The sequence below is a fragment of the Netta rufina genome (assembly GCF_964035555.1).
Source record: "Netta rufina genome assembly, chromosome: 1".
Classification (NCBI taxonomy): domain Eukaryota; kingdom Metazoa; phylum Chordata; class Aves; order Anseriformes; family Anatidae; genus Netta; species Netta rufina.
In genome coordinates, this window is record NC_140123.1 from 191091148 (window position 1) to 191108350 (window position 17203).

At 35.5% G+C, this 17203-nt stretch overlaps 1 protein-coding gene across 1 annotated transcript in view; it reads right to left on the reverse strand.

Moving 5' to 3' along the window:
• CPNE8 (copine 8) overlaps nt 1-17203 on the reverse strand; it is a gene marked incomplete at its 5' end in the record, with an annotated part of 102895 nt that overhangs the window by 620 nt on the left and 85072 nt on the right. The window contains 5 exons of the mRNA XM_084306146.1: nt 4803-4876; nt 7714-7771; nt 11161-11263; nt 14899-15026; nt 16944-17125. Coding sequence (XP_084162272.1) covers nt 4803-4876; nt 7714-7771; nt 11161-11263; nt 14899-15026; nt 16944-17125 — 545 coding nt within the window. The remainder of the gene's footprint in view (nt 1-4802; nt 4877-7713; nt 7772-11160; nt 11264-14898; nt 15027-16943; nt 17126-17203) is intronic.

The window sequence follows — 17203 nt, forward strand, 5'->3', positions numbered from 1 at the left end:
TACGTGAATATACCACCTTACACATTTTATATATGCATATACACATGCATATTTTGTATCTTATCTACACACATTCTAACTCAATTTAAAAACATCTACTTTCTAATAGAAATAGTATCAAGCTTTCACTTGGATGAAGCTCTTCATATTCTTAAACCATGGCTGGCTCAGATTCCCAGTTACATGCTTTATTGACATATTCTGCTCATCTCTCAACCCTTTTTATACAATAAATAATTTTGTTTCACAAAGCTAAGAATAGCTTACATGTCCTGTTCGTATAGGTCTCTCCTAACAGACTGTCTCTGCTCTGGCAATTTGTGCACAGAACTTTTGCCATCTGAAGTGAACAAAACAAGAATGGATGACTTTATATTCTTAATCATTTTTCATTATACTCAGTAGGGCTATGAACCAACTCAATACTTTATACCTGACACTAACAAATGCATTAAGGCTCTAAGCTAAAAAGATTTGATTTCAAAAAAGAATGTGCTATGGGATATCCAGATCTACAACACCTAAAAAGTTACCCACCAGCTTTTCCTTGAAATTCACTGTAATTAACAAGTTGCTTGTGCATCTTAAAAGTAAGGAAAAAAAGAAACAGTATAGGCTTCTTGATTTTTATTCACAGCAGGCAGCATGCAGAGATGTAGTTGGTTTAGTTATTTAATCAGTTCTGCCAATAGGAATGTTTATTTGAAATTCTGCTTCTTGCTCAAATTTTGGGGTCTATCTCAGGATTGCAGTTGGGTGACTTTTCGAAATCATGATTTATTTTCAAAAGCTATAATATGGTTGGCTATGCTAGAATTCAAACCTTAACAGTACCTTTTTTCTCCCTCATGAAACAGAGAAGACTCAATTGTTAACTTTTCTCATATAATTCTCCAGGATAAAACTAGAACTGATTGAGAAGCCAAACCCAGAGATGTCTCATCTCCTGGCTGAACTCTAAAATGAGCAGAACCTTTTCCCCATTATCCTAACCCAAAAAAAAATTGTCTTTTGGATGTGCATCAAGCAAGACTTTATATTAAATTTAATTTTTCTAAAAAGCATTAAAGCTTTCAAGACTTAGAAGACCACTGAATTACAGTGAGAGTTTAACTTACACCGCATTTCTGAGAATCTTCCAGGAAAGACAGAAAAAAAGCACAACAAAAGAGTACTTAATATATTAAACAAATAAAGCAACTCTTGAAAAAAAAAATCAAGGTAACCTTTCAGCAATAAAGAACTTAATTAAATCATTTTTACATCAGCTCCAGAAAGCACTTCTCACCCTGGACTTATGAAACTAGATGAAGTTTATTGCTACCATTCTGCTACGGTTTTGCAATGAACTTCTTTATTATCAGTGGAGTCAATATTAAAAAAAATGCTTAAAGCAGGCAGGATATGAAAAACATAGCTTGTTCATCAAAAGCAAAATAGTTGAAAATTAAAAATTGTTCTTAAAAGGCAGTATCTCTATAGATTCTATAGGGATACATGGAAACAATGGCACATGCAGAATGACATGAGTGCGTGCAACTTGCATGTTGTCTTGTTTTCAAAATCCACCACAAAAATCACAAAAGCGAAGAAGAGGGTAACAAGGGAAGATGAATAAAAAGACTGGGATACTATTACATTTAGTGGTGCTCACCTAGAAAATTAAGCCAGCTCCGGGATATCCAACAAAATTTAGGGATCAAATGTTCCATTCAGGTGAAATTTGGGAATTTGAAGGTTGGGTTTGACTCGAGGCATAGACAGCATTAGCAGTATCTTTCCTATGCTTATTCTCAAGCTTTGGAATCTGTTCAGTATTGTCCCTATCAAGGCATCAATCTCCTACCAAAATATGTTTAGAATTGAAGTAGGAGTTAACTCTTTGCTTCACTCCCTGGATGAGGATCTCAGCTTGCCAGATAAAGAGCTTCAGTCCTCGGTGCTTAAACTATGTTGAGTTACACTGAAACCTGTGACCAAATTAAGCATAAACAGCAACTGATTGGAGTATTTCCCCAGCAAGCAGCTCTCTAGAAGATGATGACTCAGTCACTGAATAGCTGAGTCTGGAAGTGACTTCTTGAGATTATTAAAAAAAAGCACCATCGGTTTCCAAAAGCCAGCACAGCACTGCCCAGTTTCAACAGCTTGCTCCTTCTTAAACTGCATCACATTACTGGTAAGAATACCTCTAACTGTCCCCAGAAGCATTTAGTTAGAATAACGAAAAAAGGAAATATCTCTGTAGCCTGTAAGTTTGCACATTCAGCTGTGAAGGGATAAGCTTGGTGTTCATTTCCCTCTCAGAGGGTTATTCCTTTTCTAATGCAGTCTTATGTAAAAAACATATGCTCTCCGGTTTAAAACAAACATGTCCCATTTCAAGAGATCACCTTAAGCACAGCCATGAAAACTCAGACCACATTTCTGAAGCAAATGGAGGCTATTTGAACAGTGAAGTTGTTGAAATGCAATTATACAATACAGATGGCCTGAATTAGTTCTCCCTCCCCTCTCCTTGAGGTATATAGGTATTAGAAGAGTTAGAGGAACCATGGACAGATAAACATATGCACAGATACACAAGGACAGATGGCAAAGACAGCAAGGCCTAGAGCTACCACACAGAACAAGCAGAGGTAGTAGAAATCTTTCACAGAATGAGAGATGTAAGAAAAATTTAAGGGAAACTGAACAAATGCAAAATGCTTTGCCTGTAGCTTGAGAGTTTATATAAAATTTTAATATATGAAATGTTCAAGAGAAACAATAGGTACCATTACCATGAATAAATATTTCCCTAAAAAAAAAAATAAATAGAAAAAGGATAACAAAGGAGCAGAAATTAAATAAACTGAGGAAGAATTGGTAGACATATAATTCAGACTCCATACAATACTTATGTTTGTTAGCAAGGAGGAAAAAACAAAGATCATGTCTTTCCACGAACTGCAGTCAGTAGTATATATAATCAATACAGTGAGTCACTTATAGCAGGCATATTTCTCCATTCCTAATTTACTTATTTCACAGTAATACTGACTACATGTATTAAAATTAACAGTCAGGTTTACTACCTAATTTTAACTAACCTAAAACACACAAACACAAAAAAAAAAGATTATCTTTTTATATTTGAGTAGTTTATTTCATAAAAGCAAGTCAGTTTTATCCTACCATTTACAAAATAAAGGTCACACTAAACTTAGAGGGTTTGACATTATCCCTTTTTATTTATGTAGCTAGACTATAATGTATTTGGTATTATTTAGACAGAAAGTACACAAAATATTACTGCCTTCAGCTAATTCAGTATGGCTTCAGGCAAAGTTCTGATTGAAATACATTCATAGTAAATAAATATTTTATTCCATTTCTGATATGCAATGAATTTCAAGGAAACACAAAAAGGTATTCACTGAATTTTATTTTTTATTTCAGCTGAAATTAGAATATTTCTGATGCGTAACATTTTCACTAATCTTTTGTATAACATTTGAAGAAGTCTATTTGTTTATGCTCACTGAATGTAAAAACAGCAGCTTTAGGAGATTCTGTTGTTTGGAGAAATTATGTATAATTACCTTGCACATATTTAAAGTACACAGTGCAATGCATGCCAGAGATACGTGAATTAGCTTTAACAATTCTGACACGGCACAGGGCTTTCCAGAAATATTAGTCTGGAATCCTGAAGCACTTCCAGTTCTGAAGGCAGCTTGTTTATAGCTGACTTAGGCCAGATACCTTAGGCAGATATAATTCTTTCTACAGTCACCAGGTTGATCTAATTTTTAAGTAGTTTGCTACTTTTCAACTGTCAACTTCTTAAACACTTCCTTTAGCAAGAAGGGACTAGTATGCTGAGCCATCAAACATCCTTCTCGGTGTTTGGTTCCCCTTTAGTATCCCATGAAAATAAAAATGAGTATCTAATTTCTGATTTGATCAAGAAAACAATTATGAAATTAAGTCTTTCCAGGAGTGTATGTAATCAGTAGGCCAAAAAAGGGGTGCCAGGAGCATGGATGAAATACATGGTTTGGACAAGCTGTGGACTTATAGAAATCTGCTGTTCTTGGGCAGAAAGGGCATTATGGTGGGTATGTGCATGCAGAGCTACCATACCGCCCTGCAAGTGGCTGCTTAGGTGTGAATGACAATCACAGGGCTGACTGAATGGTGGTAACAAGCAGGAACAGAACCAGACGGCTTTGGCAGAGAAGTGGAGGAGCCGGTGGAATGCAGGTGAGAACAGCACTTTTAAGGTTTTGTTCAGTCACCTAAACAAAGTTGCCTGCTATCATCTGTGATACCTTGAGGCATGAGGCATATGCATGATCATACATGGCAGACAGGACATAGGAACTGGGAGACTCATGGTCTGCTGTACTGGCAGTTAGAGGCAAGGGAAGATACCCTATACATCTTAAATCCAGTTCTAGAAGTCTAGGTACTGTTGATTTCCGCAGAAGTTGCAGTTTTCCTTCATGGAATCACAGTGAGATTGCAGTACCTGGAATGCAGAGGCACCTAACTCTTCTCCCATGGCTGTATAACCCTAAGACTTTATCTCAGTGTGCTACCAGTTAGGGATCATTTTCTATTCAATGCATATCCAATATTTTGTGTTATATAAAGGCTTAGAGGTATCACAGAGTTTCTGAACTTGTTATAAACATCTGTAAGACAAAGTATGTCAGTGCGAAGGTAAAACGAAAGGTGGGAATATAGATAGAACAAGAAGTCAAAACAAAAAGGATTAGTAAAATGTAATGATTAGGGCAATTTTTCTCTCCCACCTGCACAATGTCTCTTTCTGCAAACTTTCCTCTTGAAGAAATCCTGACTACATCACCATCCAGTTCTTCCATAGCTTAAAAAAAAAGAAAGAAATTAATTTATCTGTGAGAGTTCAACCACCCAAAGAAAGCATTACTGAGGAAAACTTTGGTCAATTTACACTTTTGGAGGAACAAAACCATCAACAGCTATCTTAAGGTAACTCTTTAGATTATTTGCTCTATAAAATACATCATGCATTGCAGTTATTTTGTACTTTTTCATGCTAACAATACCTATTTTTTGCCTTTATTCTCATCTTCAGAACAAAACACACCATGATAAGGTCCACCATATCCTTCCAGCTCCCAAATCAGCAAGCATATCCTTTTGGTAAGGCTATATTCATACTTTCACAGGTGGAGAACTCATCTTCAGAAATTATTGTTAACAGAAGGTAACATGGGATATAGCACAACAAGGCAATAACATTCATACTGGTAATGACTGTTATTACATATGAATTAGGAATTTTTAAAATAATTTTCTTAAATTTACTAGCCAGTTCTTGCATTTTTTTGAACAAGGTCCAGGTAAACTCTGAAATTATCAATATACCCAGAAGCTATTCTAGACTTCTGTGTGAAGGCATACCTGCTCTACAGTCAGTGTTGCAATTGATGGATCTGGGATTACAAAATAATTGCTCAGCCCTTGGATCAGCAATCCTACAATCCTTCTTTCAGTACACTGTATGAAAATCTAAGCCCTGGAGCACTAGAGCTTCTTAGGGCTTTACAAACTGGGCTGAGCTCACTGAACCCAAAATTTCAAAACCTATTTCTTCCAATGCAAGATCTCGAAAGCATAAATAAAGCTATCAGGATCCAAGTTCAAAGAAAAGAGAAGGATGTATTTCTTCAAAAATTAGTTAGTAGGCCTGTAGAGCACATTGCTAGATATTGCTGTTGATGCAATAAATGCGTGTATGTTCAAACCAGAAGACTGGACAGGTATTTGAAGAGAAGACCCACTAACAATTTCCAAAATAAACATAAACCACATTCTGCTCAATAAATTCAGAATTGAAGACTGTATTCAGGGAAATACCTTTTTTGCTTATTTCATTTCTAACATTCTCTAGATAAACGCCTGTGGCCATTTCACAGTCTGATCACTGGGCAAAACAGAACACTGATCTGAGTCTTTGTAGTCATCCAGACATCCTTATACAAAGCTGTGCCAAAGGTGAATGACATCTATCAAAGCTTCAGACTTTTATCTATGCTCCAGACTTTTATCCCTCTGGTAGCTCCCAGGGGCTTTGAGATCTAGAGTGGGCAGTGATATCTGGAGAGAAGTAGCTCAGTCTCTCTACAGCAGAACTAGAGCTTGACTGGTCTTTGAACTGTAAGAGTATGCCTGGAATATACACACTCCTACACACACATTTTTTCAGTGTCTACATCAAACATGGAGATTGTTGTTTTCTTCCAGAAAAACAAAAACAAAAACAAAAACAGAACAAACAAAAAACCTAACAACTTATGTATATGGGACAAATAATTTCTCTGCTTCTCTGCCCTTTTGAGTGTTGAGGGATTTACAGATCTGGCACACATCTAATAGGTAAATTTCACTCATGGGGCATCAGTCCAAAGATGGAAACTGTATCCTGCAATAGAAACAGAATCCTGCTTTAACAAAAGTTATAGGGATGACACCCCCAAAACTCAGTAAAGACAGCCTCCAGAAGTAAAAGGAAAGCAGAATCTACATGACCCTACAGTCAAGAGGAGTTTGAGCAAACTCAAGGACTGGACAAAGAGTGAAGGGGAAAAGGCAAAGGAAGGGTGAAGAAAAAATAAGTAACATAGGTGTAGAGTTTGAATTATCTGGGGGAAAGTAAAGCTTGCAAATTTCTCTCTTAATGCATTTTTGAAGAGAAATGGTCTCTTCTCATTGCTTGTGGCATACAGTCATCGGAAGTATGAATGTCCATTTGGACAATCTCATAAAGGAATATGATACTTTAATATACCACTTGTCAAAAAGCATAAGAAAGTCAACCCCAATAAATTATTTTTCTTGTATCATTTTTTCCTCTTGTTCTCATACTCCTGGAATATTTGTATAGGAATTTAAATGTATAGTCATTGAGGACTACTTACATTATATACCTGTGGTAGTACTAAGTAGTTTCATGTACAAAAGAAGACATACTGTCTAACTAGGAGTACTAAAATGGAAAAGAAAGAAGGATGTGTAACTTTGAGAAACAGATATAAAAGGAATGTCTACACTTCATTGTGCGTTGATGTGCAAGATGCCACTTAATAAATTAGTCCAAATAATGGAAGCAGCTTAGTCATTGCAATAGAGAGTGCTGTTCTGGAACACCATATGAAAGCATATGCAAATAATTTTGGTGATTTCTTTCCTGCTGTAATATTCTCCCAATGCTGGTAGACAGTAAGGTTCACTTCTGTTATAAAGTGAAACCCACTTTAACCCAGATCACCTCTTCAAAGTTATTTACTTTCCTTAGTATTTTATTGCTGCAATAAGAACAAATGATCAAATTTTCATTCAGCTGACACGAAATATGCATGCTGAAAAAATTCAAAATTACTTGAGTATACTTATTTTACTCTTTTTTTCTTCGCCACTCATCTTCTAGAGCAATGTAGATGCTCAGCCCCCATATGGTTCTGTGACTTTAACAGAGAGCCTGAGGGGCTATACAGGTCGACATGGTAGCTTGTAATCATACTGAGTTATCAATCAATCCAGCTGGAAATGCCAACGGTGCTTACTGCTTGTTCTATATTATGTTTTTTTTTTAAAGAACAATATTTGTTTGAAAAGCCACATATCACTAATATGTAAACAAATATAAAACATTCTAAAAAAAACCACTAAAACACTTACCATCAAACTCTGCTGGTCCTACCCCCACTATAATTATTGACATTGGAAGCTTTGAAGCCTTCAAAAGAAGAAAAAAAAGAGGTTTAATACATTGCATAACCTCTGCCACTATTACGTAAGATCCGAGGACAATATGAACAAAAAATGTGCAGAAGTAATGCTTGAAAGAGCAATTCCTCATCCTCACCTCCTAAAATGCTGAGTGCAAATTGTCTGCTTAAGTGCTAAGTACAAAGCATCCAAAGCATCTTGGATGAAGACAAAAAAGGCAGATGATCATTTTGATTTATTTTTTCCTTATAAAGTCTTTGAATCATATAGGATCATAATTAAACACAACTATGCTAGGATTTAATACTAAGATGACAACTAAGAAGACAAATTTCTCTTAGAATCTTTTGTAAACTGACAGTAATAGTAAATATGTACCTAGTGACAGTCTGACATTTATTTGAATGTACTCAGTTGCTTCTCGATATTACATAGCTGCTTGGAATTACACGATTCCCTGTATTTTTTACATAGATCTTATGCCAACTTTTCTCAGAAGAATATATCACCTATTTGAGCAATATCTACCTGATATTTCTTCCACGAATGAAATTTTATTCAAGTTAATCATCCATGCCACAAAGTAAACAAGATATTGAACTGCTTTATATTTAAGATTTTTAATTTTACTTTATCTTTTTTATTCAATGAAAAAAGGCAAAGATGATATCTGGCTTTCCCTGACTGAACTCTCTGTAAAACCTTTAAAATTACAAAGACAGCATCATAAATATTGGATTTTCCTGCCCTGATGGCAGCACCAGATATCCAGTAGAGAAATCATCTGAAACTGGCTCTTTTGAGGAGGGTAACAACTAAAAAAATCACCTAACAAATGTCAGGGCTGACAAATGTTCCTTATTGAGATATTCCATTGAACTGTGAAATGTCTACAGTCATTTTAAACAGGAGTCTACACTGGCCAAAAATCATAGCTGTATGCTTTCTGCTAAATTAAACTCAGCATCACTGAAGTTTGAAGTCAGGTGGTTTTAGAACATACTGTTATAGCTTTCTTCCGGATTATAAAAAGTGTTTTTCTGCATGATCTAAAAGACATTCTCTTTTTAGATGCACCATCCCCACTTCCCATTCTTCATCTGTCATAACATTGCATATAAAACCAACTTTCTTCTAGCAGAAGGTTTACAGTTAATTAGTGTATACACATTAACTAAAACAGTGAAAGTATGACATTCTGTAAATCACTAATGTGCTCACCACTCTACATTGTACGGTGTGTGCTATACACTATCTGCAAATTCACAATGAAGTATTCCTACGTAGTCTATCTTCCAACTCAAATCTTGTAGCAAAGTAAAAAGATATAATAATCCCTAGTTAATTTAAATACTAAAGATATTGGTTAAAGACCAGACGTTGTCATGGTCAACTGGCTCTGGGTGTCCCTGTTGGAGCAGAGGGGCTGCACCAAATGGCCTCCAGAGGTCCCTGCCAACCTCAGCCATTCCGTGACTCAAGACCATCAAGAGAGTGTAACTGTACCTGAGTTGCAATTAACTGTGTAAGACACTGATAGTAAGTATAAAGTATTTTTCAGACATGAAGTCTCTACTTAAAACAGCATGGAACACATTCTGTTTTTCAGATGTTTTCTACAATCTCAGCATTTGAGTGTAAATAAAACATTCTTCATGGACGTTCCTATTTAGGAAGACACAGTAGTATGTGATACAATACATTTGAAACAGTAAGTGGCAAGGTCAGTGAAAAGACAAAAAGTTCAACTTTTGCACATAAACTTGGTGTTGGCATTTACTGAATGACAGAGTAACCTTTAAACGATTTAATAAAACAGCATGTGTGACATATATGCTGTAAAAAGGAGGATGTATAAAGCACAATTAGCGAGAAAAAATGAAATATACTCTTCCCAAGTCTTATACACATCAACTTGTATTTAACATCACTGCCCTTTTTATTAATTCAAATATTATTACGACTGAAGAAAATGCTATTGCATTTGATTAGTTCAGTCATGGTATACTCACACTGCAAGAACTACACAGAAAAATTAATGAATCTTCATCAGAAGTAATATTTCTGAATTTGTGCTCATTCCAAGCTAACAATACATCTGTACTTCCAGACAGTTGCAGAGTAACAGCTAGTGTTCCTATTATTCCGGTAGCATTTTCTACTCATGGAAACAAGGCTTTTCTGTATTTCTTAGTGACAAATTACTTAATCTTACAAATTCACAATCAATCAAACTTGCTGGTCTCTTACTTACCCTCTATATGGACCTCGAATTGAAGGGGACAGTTAAATCTAAAGCTTTTATTTTATGTTTTTTCCTCCATGTAGCTTTTTTGCCACGTAAAGGAAGCTAGATAACAAACTTCCAGGGTAGGCTAGAGAATGAACTTCCAAGATAAAAGCTTGTTTATCTCCTATAAAAGTAAGAGTGGCTTTATCCTATTTTGAACTGGAAGAGGTAAAAATTTATCATATGGTTTGAGAGAGTCCTTATCAACATACAAACTCTGTCCATACGCTGCCGGGTAGAGCTTGAGGGCATCTTGCTTTCCAGTGAGAGAGGGAACATTTCAGTAATATTTTGTTGTGCACCCTACAAGTGGAATGGTACTACTGTAGGAAGTAGTGAAAGCGGGCCTTCAAAAATATGTCACTTAATTCTGTGCCATTCATTTTGACGTGATGCTTAATTATTTTAATGTAGGCTTTTCACCCATCACTTTCCTAGTAACTAGATCCACTGTGGTGTGTTTAAAATTATTGGTATGGATCTTTTCAAGCTCTAGATGGAAGCTGGTTGTGTGTGTAATTTCATCTGACATTTCCCAAGGGCGAAAGAAGAACAGAATGTGTTTGTAATGCAGAATATTACTTATACGCATAGCAGTTTTGAAGAGAAAAATATTGAAAATAATGAAGAAACTGAGAAACAATTAAGAATTTTTAAAATTCATGGGAACTATCTAAAAGGCTATCAGCTGACAGTTATACCTGACCTTTGGGACCAGAAAGTTTGGGGCGGTTTTTGGAAGGTGGGAAAAAAAAAAAGAAAAATCAAAGCTGTATGCAATTATTTGAAAAATAAACAGAGGTTCACTATGAAATGCTGCATGGTGGGATGTGCATGAGGGAGGAGGGATCAAGACACAGATTATAAAAGTTGTATGAATATACAGCGTTAGATAGAAGAGTATCATTTCTCACAAAACACTAATTAAGCTGAGACACAACTTCTGGTTTCCTTTAATCTTTGTGCATATTTTTTTTTTCTGTTTGGAAAGAATGGTTAATTTACAGAACTAATTTAATGTCTAAAATAATAACAGGCTTAGTTTATTGCCTAAAATATTTAAACCGAGAATTATTTTAATTTTCAATACTTTTTGCAAAACTTACATTCACTATGGATTCTTTCGTCTGAGCCATATCTGAAATAACTCCGTCTGTAATAATGAGAAGGACAAAGTACTGGGAGCCATCTTTTACTGAAGAAGCGTATCTAAAGGAAAAAAAAAAAAAAAAAAAAGAGCATTATGATAGTAAAAGAAATCCCTTTACACAAAAGGAGCTAATATGAGGAAAAGATGTATTTTTTAATTTGACTACTAAGGACTAACAAAAATAATTAATTGTGATGGATCTCCAAAAGTGAAGACATTCATAGTTAAGATGGGCATTCTACTTTCAACTGAGAACATTTTAAAGTATATAATAAAATAACTGTAACTAATACAATATTGATACTGATAATCTGCACGTGTTGAATCAGTTAAAAATGGGGCCTGTATCACCACCAAAAAAAGCATGGACACAATGCAATTTATAGAATCATGGGTCTTTAGAAAGTTATTTAATAGCTATTACCTTTGGGAAACATCATTTGGTATGCAGAGAATATATTACTATTGAATGGTTGTTTTTATAGCACAAATAAAATTTATCAGGAGTTAGCACACTACATAAACACCATTATTTTTCTGTCTTACAAAAAGAAGTTACACACCATTGACCTCATTTTCAGATTTATAGTTCATGTATAGATTTGTAATATGGCTGAACATGCACCCTGAAACGTTGGCTAAGGTATTTACACCCCTTTATACCACCCATAAATAGGCCCTCTAGACTCAAGCCTCTCCCTGTACTGTATATAAGACAAAAAACATACAGTGCCATCCCAGTCCTGCATCAGCCAAAGGAACCAAGAAGCAACTACTCTTTGAAAATGAACAGCTTTTGAAGATTTGGAAAGTTCTGAAAGATAGCGAGTCTGCAGCAGCTTCACTGAACTCTGTGACCTGCATATCAGAAACCAAGACTTGAATTTGTTTGCTTTCAACTCCCAAGGGTCAAAGTGTCCTGTATAATTGGTTTTGCATGGAGCATCATGTTCCACTTGCTGCTTCACTCGACAGCAGCATTCATGAAGGCTCTTGGTGCTGTCAAGGAGTCAGGTAGTGGAACTCTGTAAGAAAAATGGCCATGAGTAGTGTGGAGAGCAGGGGGAAAAAAGAATTCTCCATACGGAGTTATGTACTTGGGGATGATACAAATGCCCAGGTATACAATAAGACTGTCAGAATTCACTGTCTTATTTCAGAATTCACTGTCTTATTCACTGTCTTACTGGACAGGGTGTGTTCTAATGATGTTCGTGGTGTTACTTCGAATATTCTAACTCTGATGTAAATTTGCAAGTGAGTGCTGCCAGTAAACAAGAGGCTGTAACCATAACACTTGCAAGACTTTGAAGGATTGGGTATGAATTGGAATCTACAACTCTCAGAAAGCCATCACGCTCCTCCTTCTCCTTCCCAGGATATAGATGGGTATAAAAGTCACATGGTCAACAACCTGTCAAACAGCTTCTGTTTGTATGTTGGCAGTAGGGACTGGAATCAAATGTATAGATTAACAAGATGTACCATGGAATACATTTTCCCTACAACATCAAGACTTCTTTCATCTCATTTTTCCACAATACTCATAATCTTTTCATTAATGACTTCAGAGACAAGGGATGATCAGGTGAGAGAGTAAAATAAAAATGCAATACCCCTTAAAAGCACTTAAGTCTACATGTCTACACTATAAAAAATGGAACAGAAATTTGATTACTTCAAAATATCCATGGAAAAGAGCACAGTCTGCAGCCTTTTGGAAGATCGTATACAAAGAGGAGAGATGATATAAGACAGTAGAGAGAACCTGGTGTAGTTTGGATAATTTTTTAGCTAGGCATTATCCTAGTGAGGGAAGTATAACAAACTCATTACCTGCTTGAAGACCTCTGGAAGAGTTCTGAGATCACAATAGATCTGAGAGCACAGTAATATCTGACATAGTTCCCAGAGATTTCATCAGAGATGTATTTTTAAGTAGGAGGGATGTGGGAAGAAGAAATTTCTTTGAGACTGAAGTTAGGTTAAAAAAGAAACAGCAGGCTAGAGGAGAGGAGTAACTATCATAATTTCTACCGCCATGTCTATATGTCCATAAGAGTCAACAGAATAGCTGAGAAGCTGAACTTTGAGGGAAATGCTGTTACTGAGTCTAGTCCATGGATTGTATTAATGATGGTCTTGCAGTAGAAATGAAGACATCTAGCTTTTCCACTTCTAATATAGAGCGACTCATTATGAGAATGAGTTCCCAAAGTTTGCAATGAGTTGATAGTTAGATGGAAGTTCACTGGAAGAACTACAAATGACGGTGACAGGCTTCTGCAATTATGGAAAAGTTGACAAGTATTCAGAAGAAACAAGTGGTGAGAAGAACTCAATTTATACCAATGTTTTGATGGTACTAGGTCAAGGATTTCAATTTTTTTTTTTTCTTTGTAATGAACAGGAGGCTTCATGTTAATTGCCAAAATCAGAACCAGCCAGCTCAGTTGGTACAATCAGTTTGAAAGAAGATGAAAGTCAATGGGTTTCATTTCCAGTTAACAAGGCAATGACACATACATGGAATTCATCTATCATAGGAGCTGGCAGGTTTCCTGACAGAAGACTACAGTCTGAGGACTGCTTCTGCAGAGATCATGTCAAATTGAAGACTAAAAGGAGATAGGTAGTTGCTAAGGGAAAGCAATGGAATATACATGTATATGATTTAAATAGTGTGATGCAAAGATATAGAAATTAATCCTAATGATAAATAACTGAACTCAGCTCTCTAGCCCTGCTGGAGTGCACAGCCAATTATCTGTACCATAGAATTTGCAAATTATTACTACTGGGCAGTAGAACAACAGCAAAAGCAGTAACAAGAACAGATAAATAAAACAGATAAGCAAATAAATAGAACAGGTAAATATTTTTTGCTACAATAACTGCAAGCTCATAGTAAAACATTAACCATGCAATTATTTACATATCCCTGATGCTTTGTTTTATGAATATTAGTTCTTTCTATGTATCTATGAATAAAATAACATTTGTTCAGGTAGTTACTCAGTTAAATTATCTGATCTGTACCTCTTTTCCTATACCAACACATGGAGGAATACTGTAAGACAAGATCTTGTCTGCTAAGATAAGGCAACATTATCCTCCTTGAGAAACTTCTAAAAACACAGGAAAGGTTATACTTCAAGAAGTTAGAGGAGGTGTTGCATAACACAGCATTGTGGCTCCCCAACAGAGACTGTACAACTGCTTTAACAGTACCCTTACTAGCTGAGAATCATAGCCAGAGTCCTGCAAAATGTATTCGACACTGAGATTAAAGGAACTGCATATCTCTAAAAATTACGCTTTAAGAATTTTTTGATAGATTTATGTCTTATCCGTGAATCAGAAATTCTGATTACTGTGCTTCAGATGACAAAAAGGGAATATAGCAGAGTGATCCCATGAATAATTTTTTTGTTATTAATTCTCCTAGGATTTTAACACAGGGTAGATCAACTGGATCACTTCTATTTACTTTTAATCAGCTCTCAAAGTCTGTGTAATACTATCACAAGGTCTTCAGATCTACTTAAACATATAAGTTAATCAAGTCAGAAGAAGAAAAAAACATCATAAATACCTTTTTCAAATTTTGGCATCATATAACTGTTGTTAGTTTTCTACATGCAATAACTATACAAACAATACAAAGTTTCTGTAAAGCACTTCTTATGCTTACCTTGCTACATGATTAATTACAGGGGCAAAGTTTGTAGGTCCATAAAGCTGGACAGATTTTAGACTCCTATAATATGCCTCCATTACTCCATCAATGCCATGGCAGTACGGATTTTGAGGGTTTCCATTCTAATGAAAGTAAGAGACAAATAATCACTAAAAATAACCATGAAGGAAAAACGATGCAGCTTAGTGAAAAATTATCCAGTGTCCATTTTTCAATGGCAAAGACCTAAGAATTTAAGGATCTCTTCAAAGAGTTTGCTAGCAATGTCCAATGTATGAGTTATGACTGGTTCTGAATATTAATTGCCTGTAGAAGGAGGTTTTAGCAGCCTCATGTTATATGCAGTCTGAATCACTGGCACAGGTTCCCAGACATAAATACCATCTTAAGGGTAATTAAACAGTCTTTATATGGAACAGTAACAAGCATTTCTCTGTGCACATTTAAGGTATGAATTATGGGACAAATGTAAAACTGGAATCATATTTAGAAGCACAGTTATGTCTCAATAATTTCTTATTTTAAAAGCATGAAGAAAAAGAAATGGGAGCCAAATGCTGATCTTCATACAGTATGTGAGTATAAGGTAAGCTATAACCTCTTCGTTGTTTTGGTATACTGTTCTACATTGGAAAACTCATTTTAGATCTAATATAAACAGATGAAGAAATGAACTTACTCTCTGGAAACCCATAGAATTATTTGGAACTTGCACATAAGACTGTAAATTCTTTGCGTAGGCATTTTACTGCCTAGTTCTATGATGACTCTATGAGGATACCTATTTTCAGATGATATTACAAATATAAAAGCTAAATTGCAGATTAATGATCTGTGTCAGGCTAGATAGATAACCATGTAAGGCTTCAAACCTTCCAAATCACCTTACTCTCTTCCTTATGCCAACACCTCATTGACTTAATGTGCTAGTATCTTATTCTGAAGTACACTGCATCTCCCTTAGAATCTAGAAAAGCGAAGGGGATTTTTCGTGGAATTGATGTGGAATGTTAAAAAAGATTGCTGAAATCACTGCTAAGAATTAAATGGGAGACAACTATGCATGTTTAGGTCTGCAAGAAGGAAGAAAGACTGTTTATTCCTCCTGTAAAAGCACCCACAATACTTTATGTATTAATTGAATTATTTTTAGAATAAACTTTTAAAATCTGAAAGTAGCCAGGAATAATTCTGCTGTTTTAATAGTCTTAATTACTATCTGTTTCCATGTTTTTGAACTTGCTAAAAGAATCCCAAGGGAAGTCTGTAATTCAAAATAATATCTGCAATTACATCTGCTTTAATTTGCCATCCATATGGAAAACTTCTCCTTGAAATGTGGCATTGGTTTCTAGCACACACTAACAGATGATTTACACATCTACAATCACCAGTCTATTCTGCCATTGTCTTTGTTGCTATTTAATTGAAACTCACCTGATACACCTACATTTGCTGAGAACTCTATCCTACTCAGGTAAGAACAAAAAGCTCAAAATAAGCAAATAGATAAATATCCACACTAATCTCAAACACCAGTTTCAACGCGTTAACCTTTCTAGCAAATCCAGTTAGATTTTAGCTTTGTAATTTAACTGGCCCATATACAAAATCTGATTTGTTCCTGTAACCTCATCCTACACTCCACTCTAGGAATCTCTAAACTAGCAGCCTGTAAAATATAAAGAGATCCCAGAAAATGAGAGAGAACAACAACAACAATAAAAGATGATCTTGGATCATGGTTCACTTGCATGTTAAGATAGATTAGCTTCAAGCTGAAATCTTACAAATATTTATTTCTCATGCTGCTACAGATGAGGTTTATTACTATTTTTGGCCTACAGGGACATCTTGACTCTGGACTTCTGTCAGTAACGTCACTAGCATGAACATTTTGAAGTAGTCTTTTAGACATAAGAATTAGCATATTCTGTTCTTTACTTGCCCAGTAATTACTTAACACTAAAACCTTAATTCCGCAAATTTGGTTGCAGTACAGAAATTCAAAAAATATTTATATATATTTATTAGCTTACCAATGCAAATTCATGTGATACTCTTCCATCTGGAGGCAGCCTAGCTCCAAAACCTAGAGCTGGGAACATTTTATCACTATCATAGTCCTGAATTATTTCACCTACTGCTTTCAGTGCCATGCCGTAAGCATTCAGCTGATAGGGATTCATATAGTGCAGTGAAGTAGGCTGTGAAGGATTACCTGTTGAAGCAAGAGTCAGGTTTACTTTACAACTGAATCACTCCCAGATTTTCTCTCCTAAAAATGATAGAAATCTAA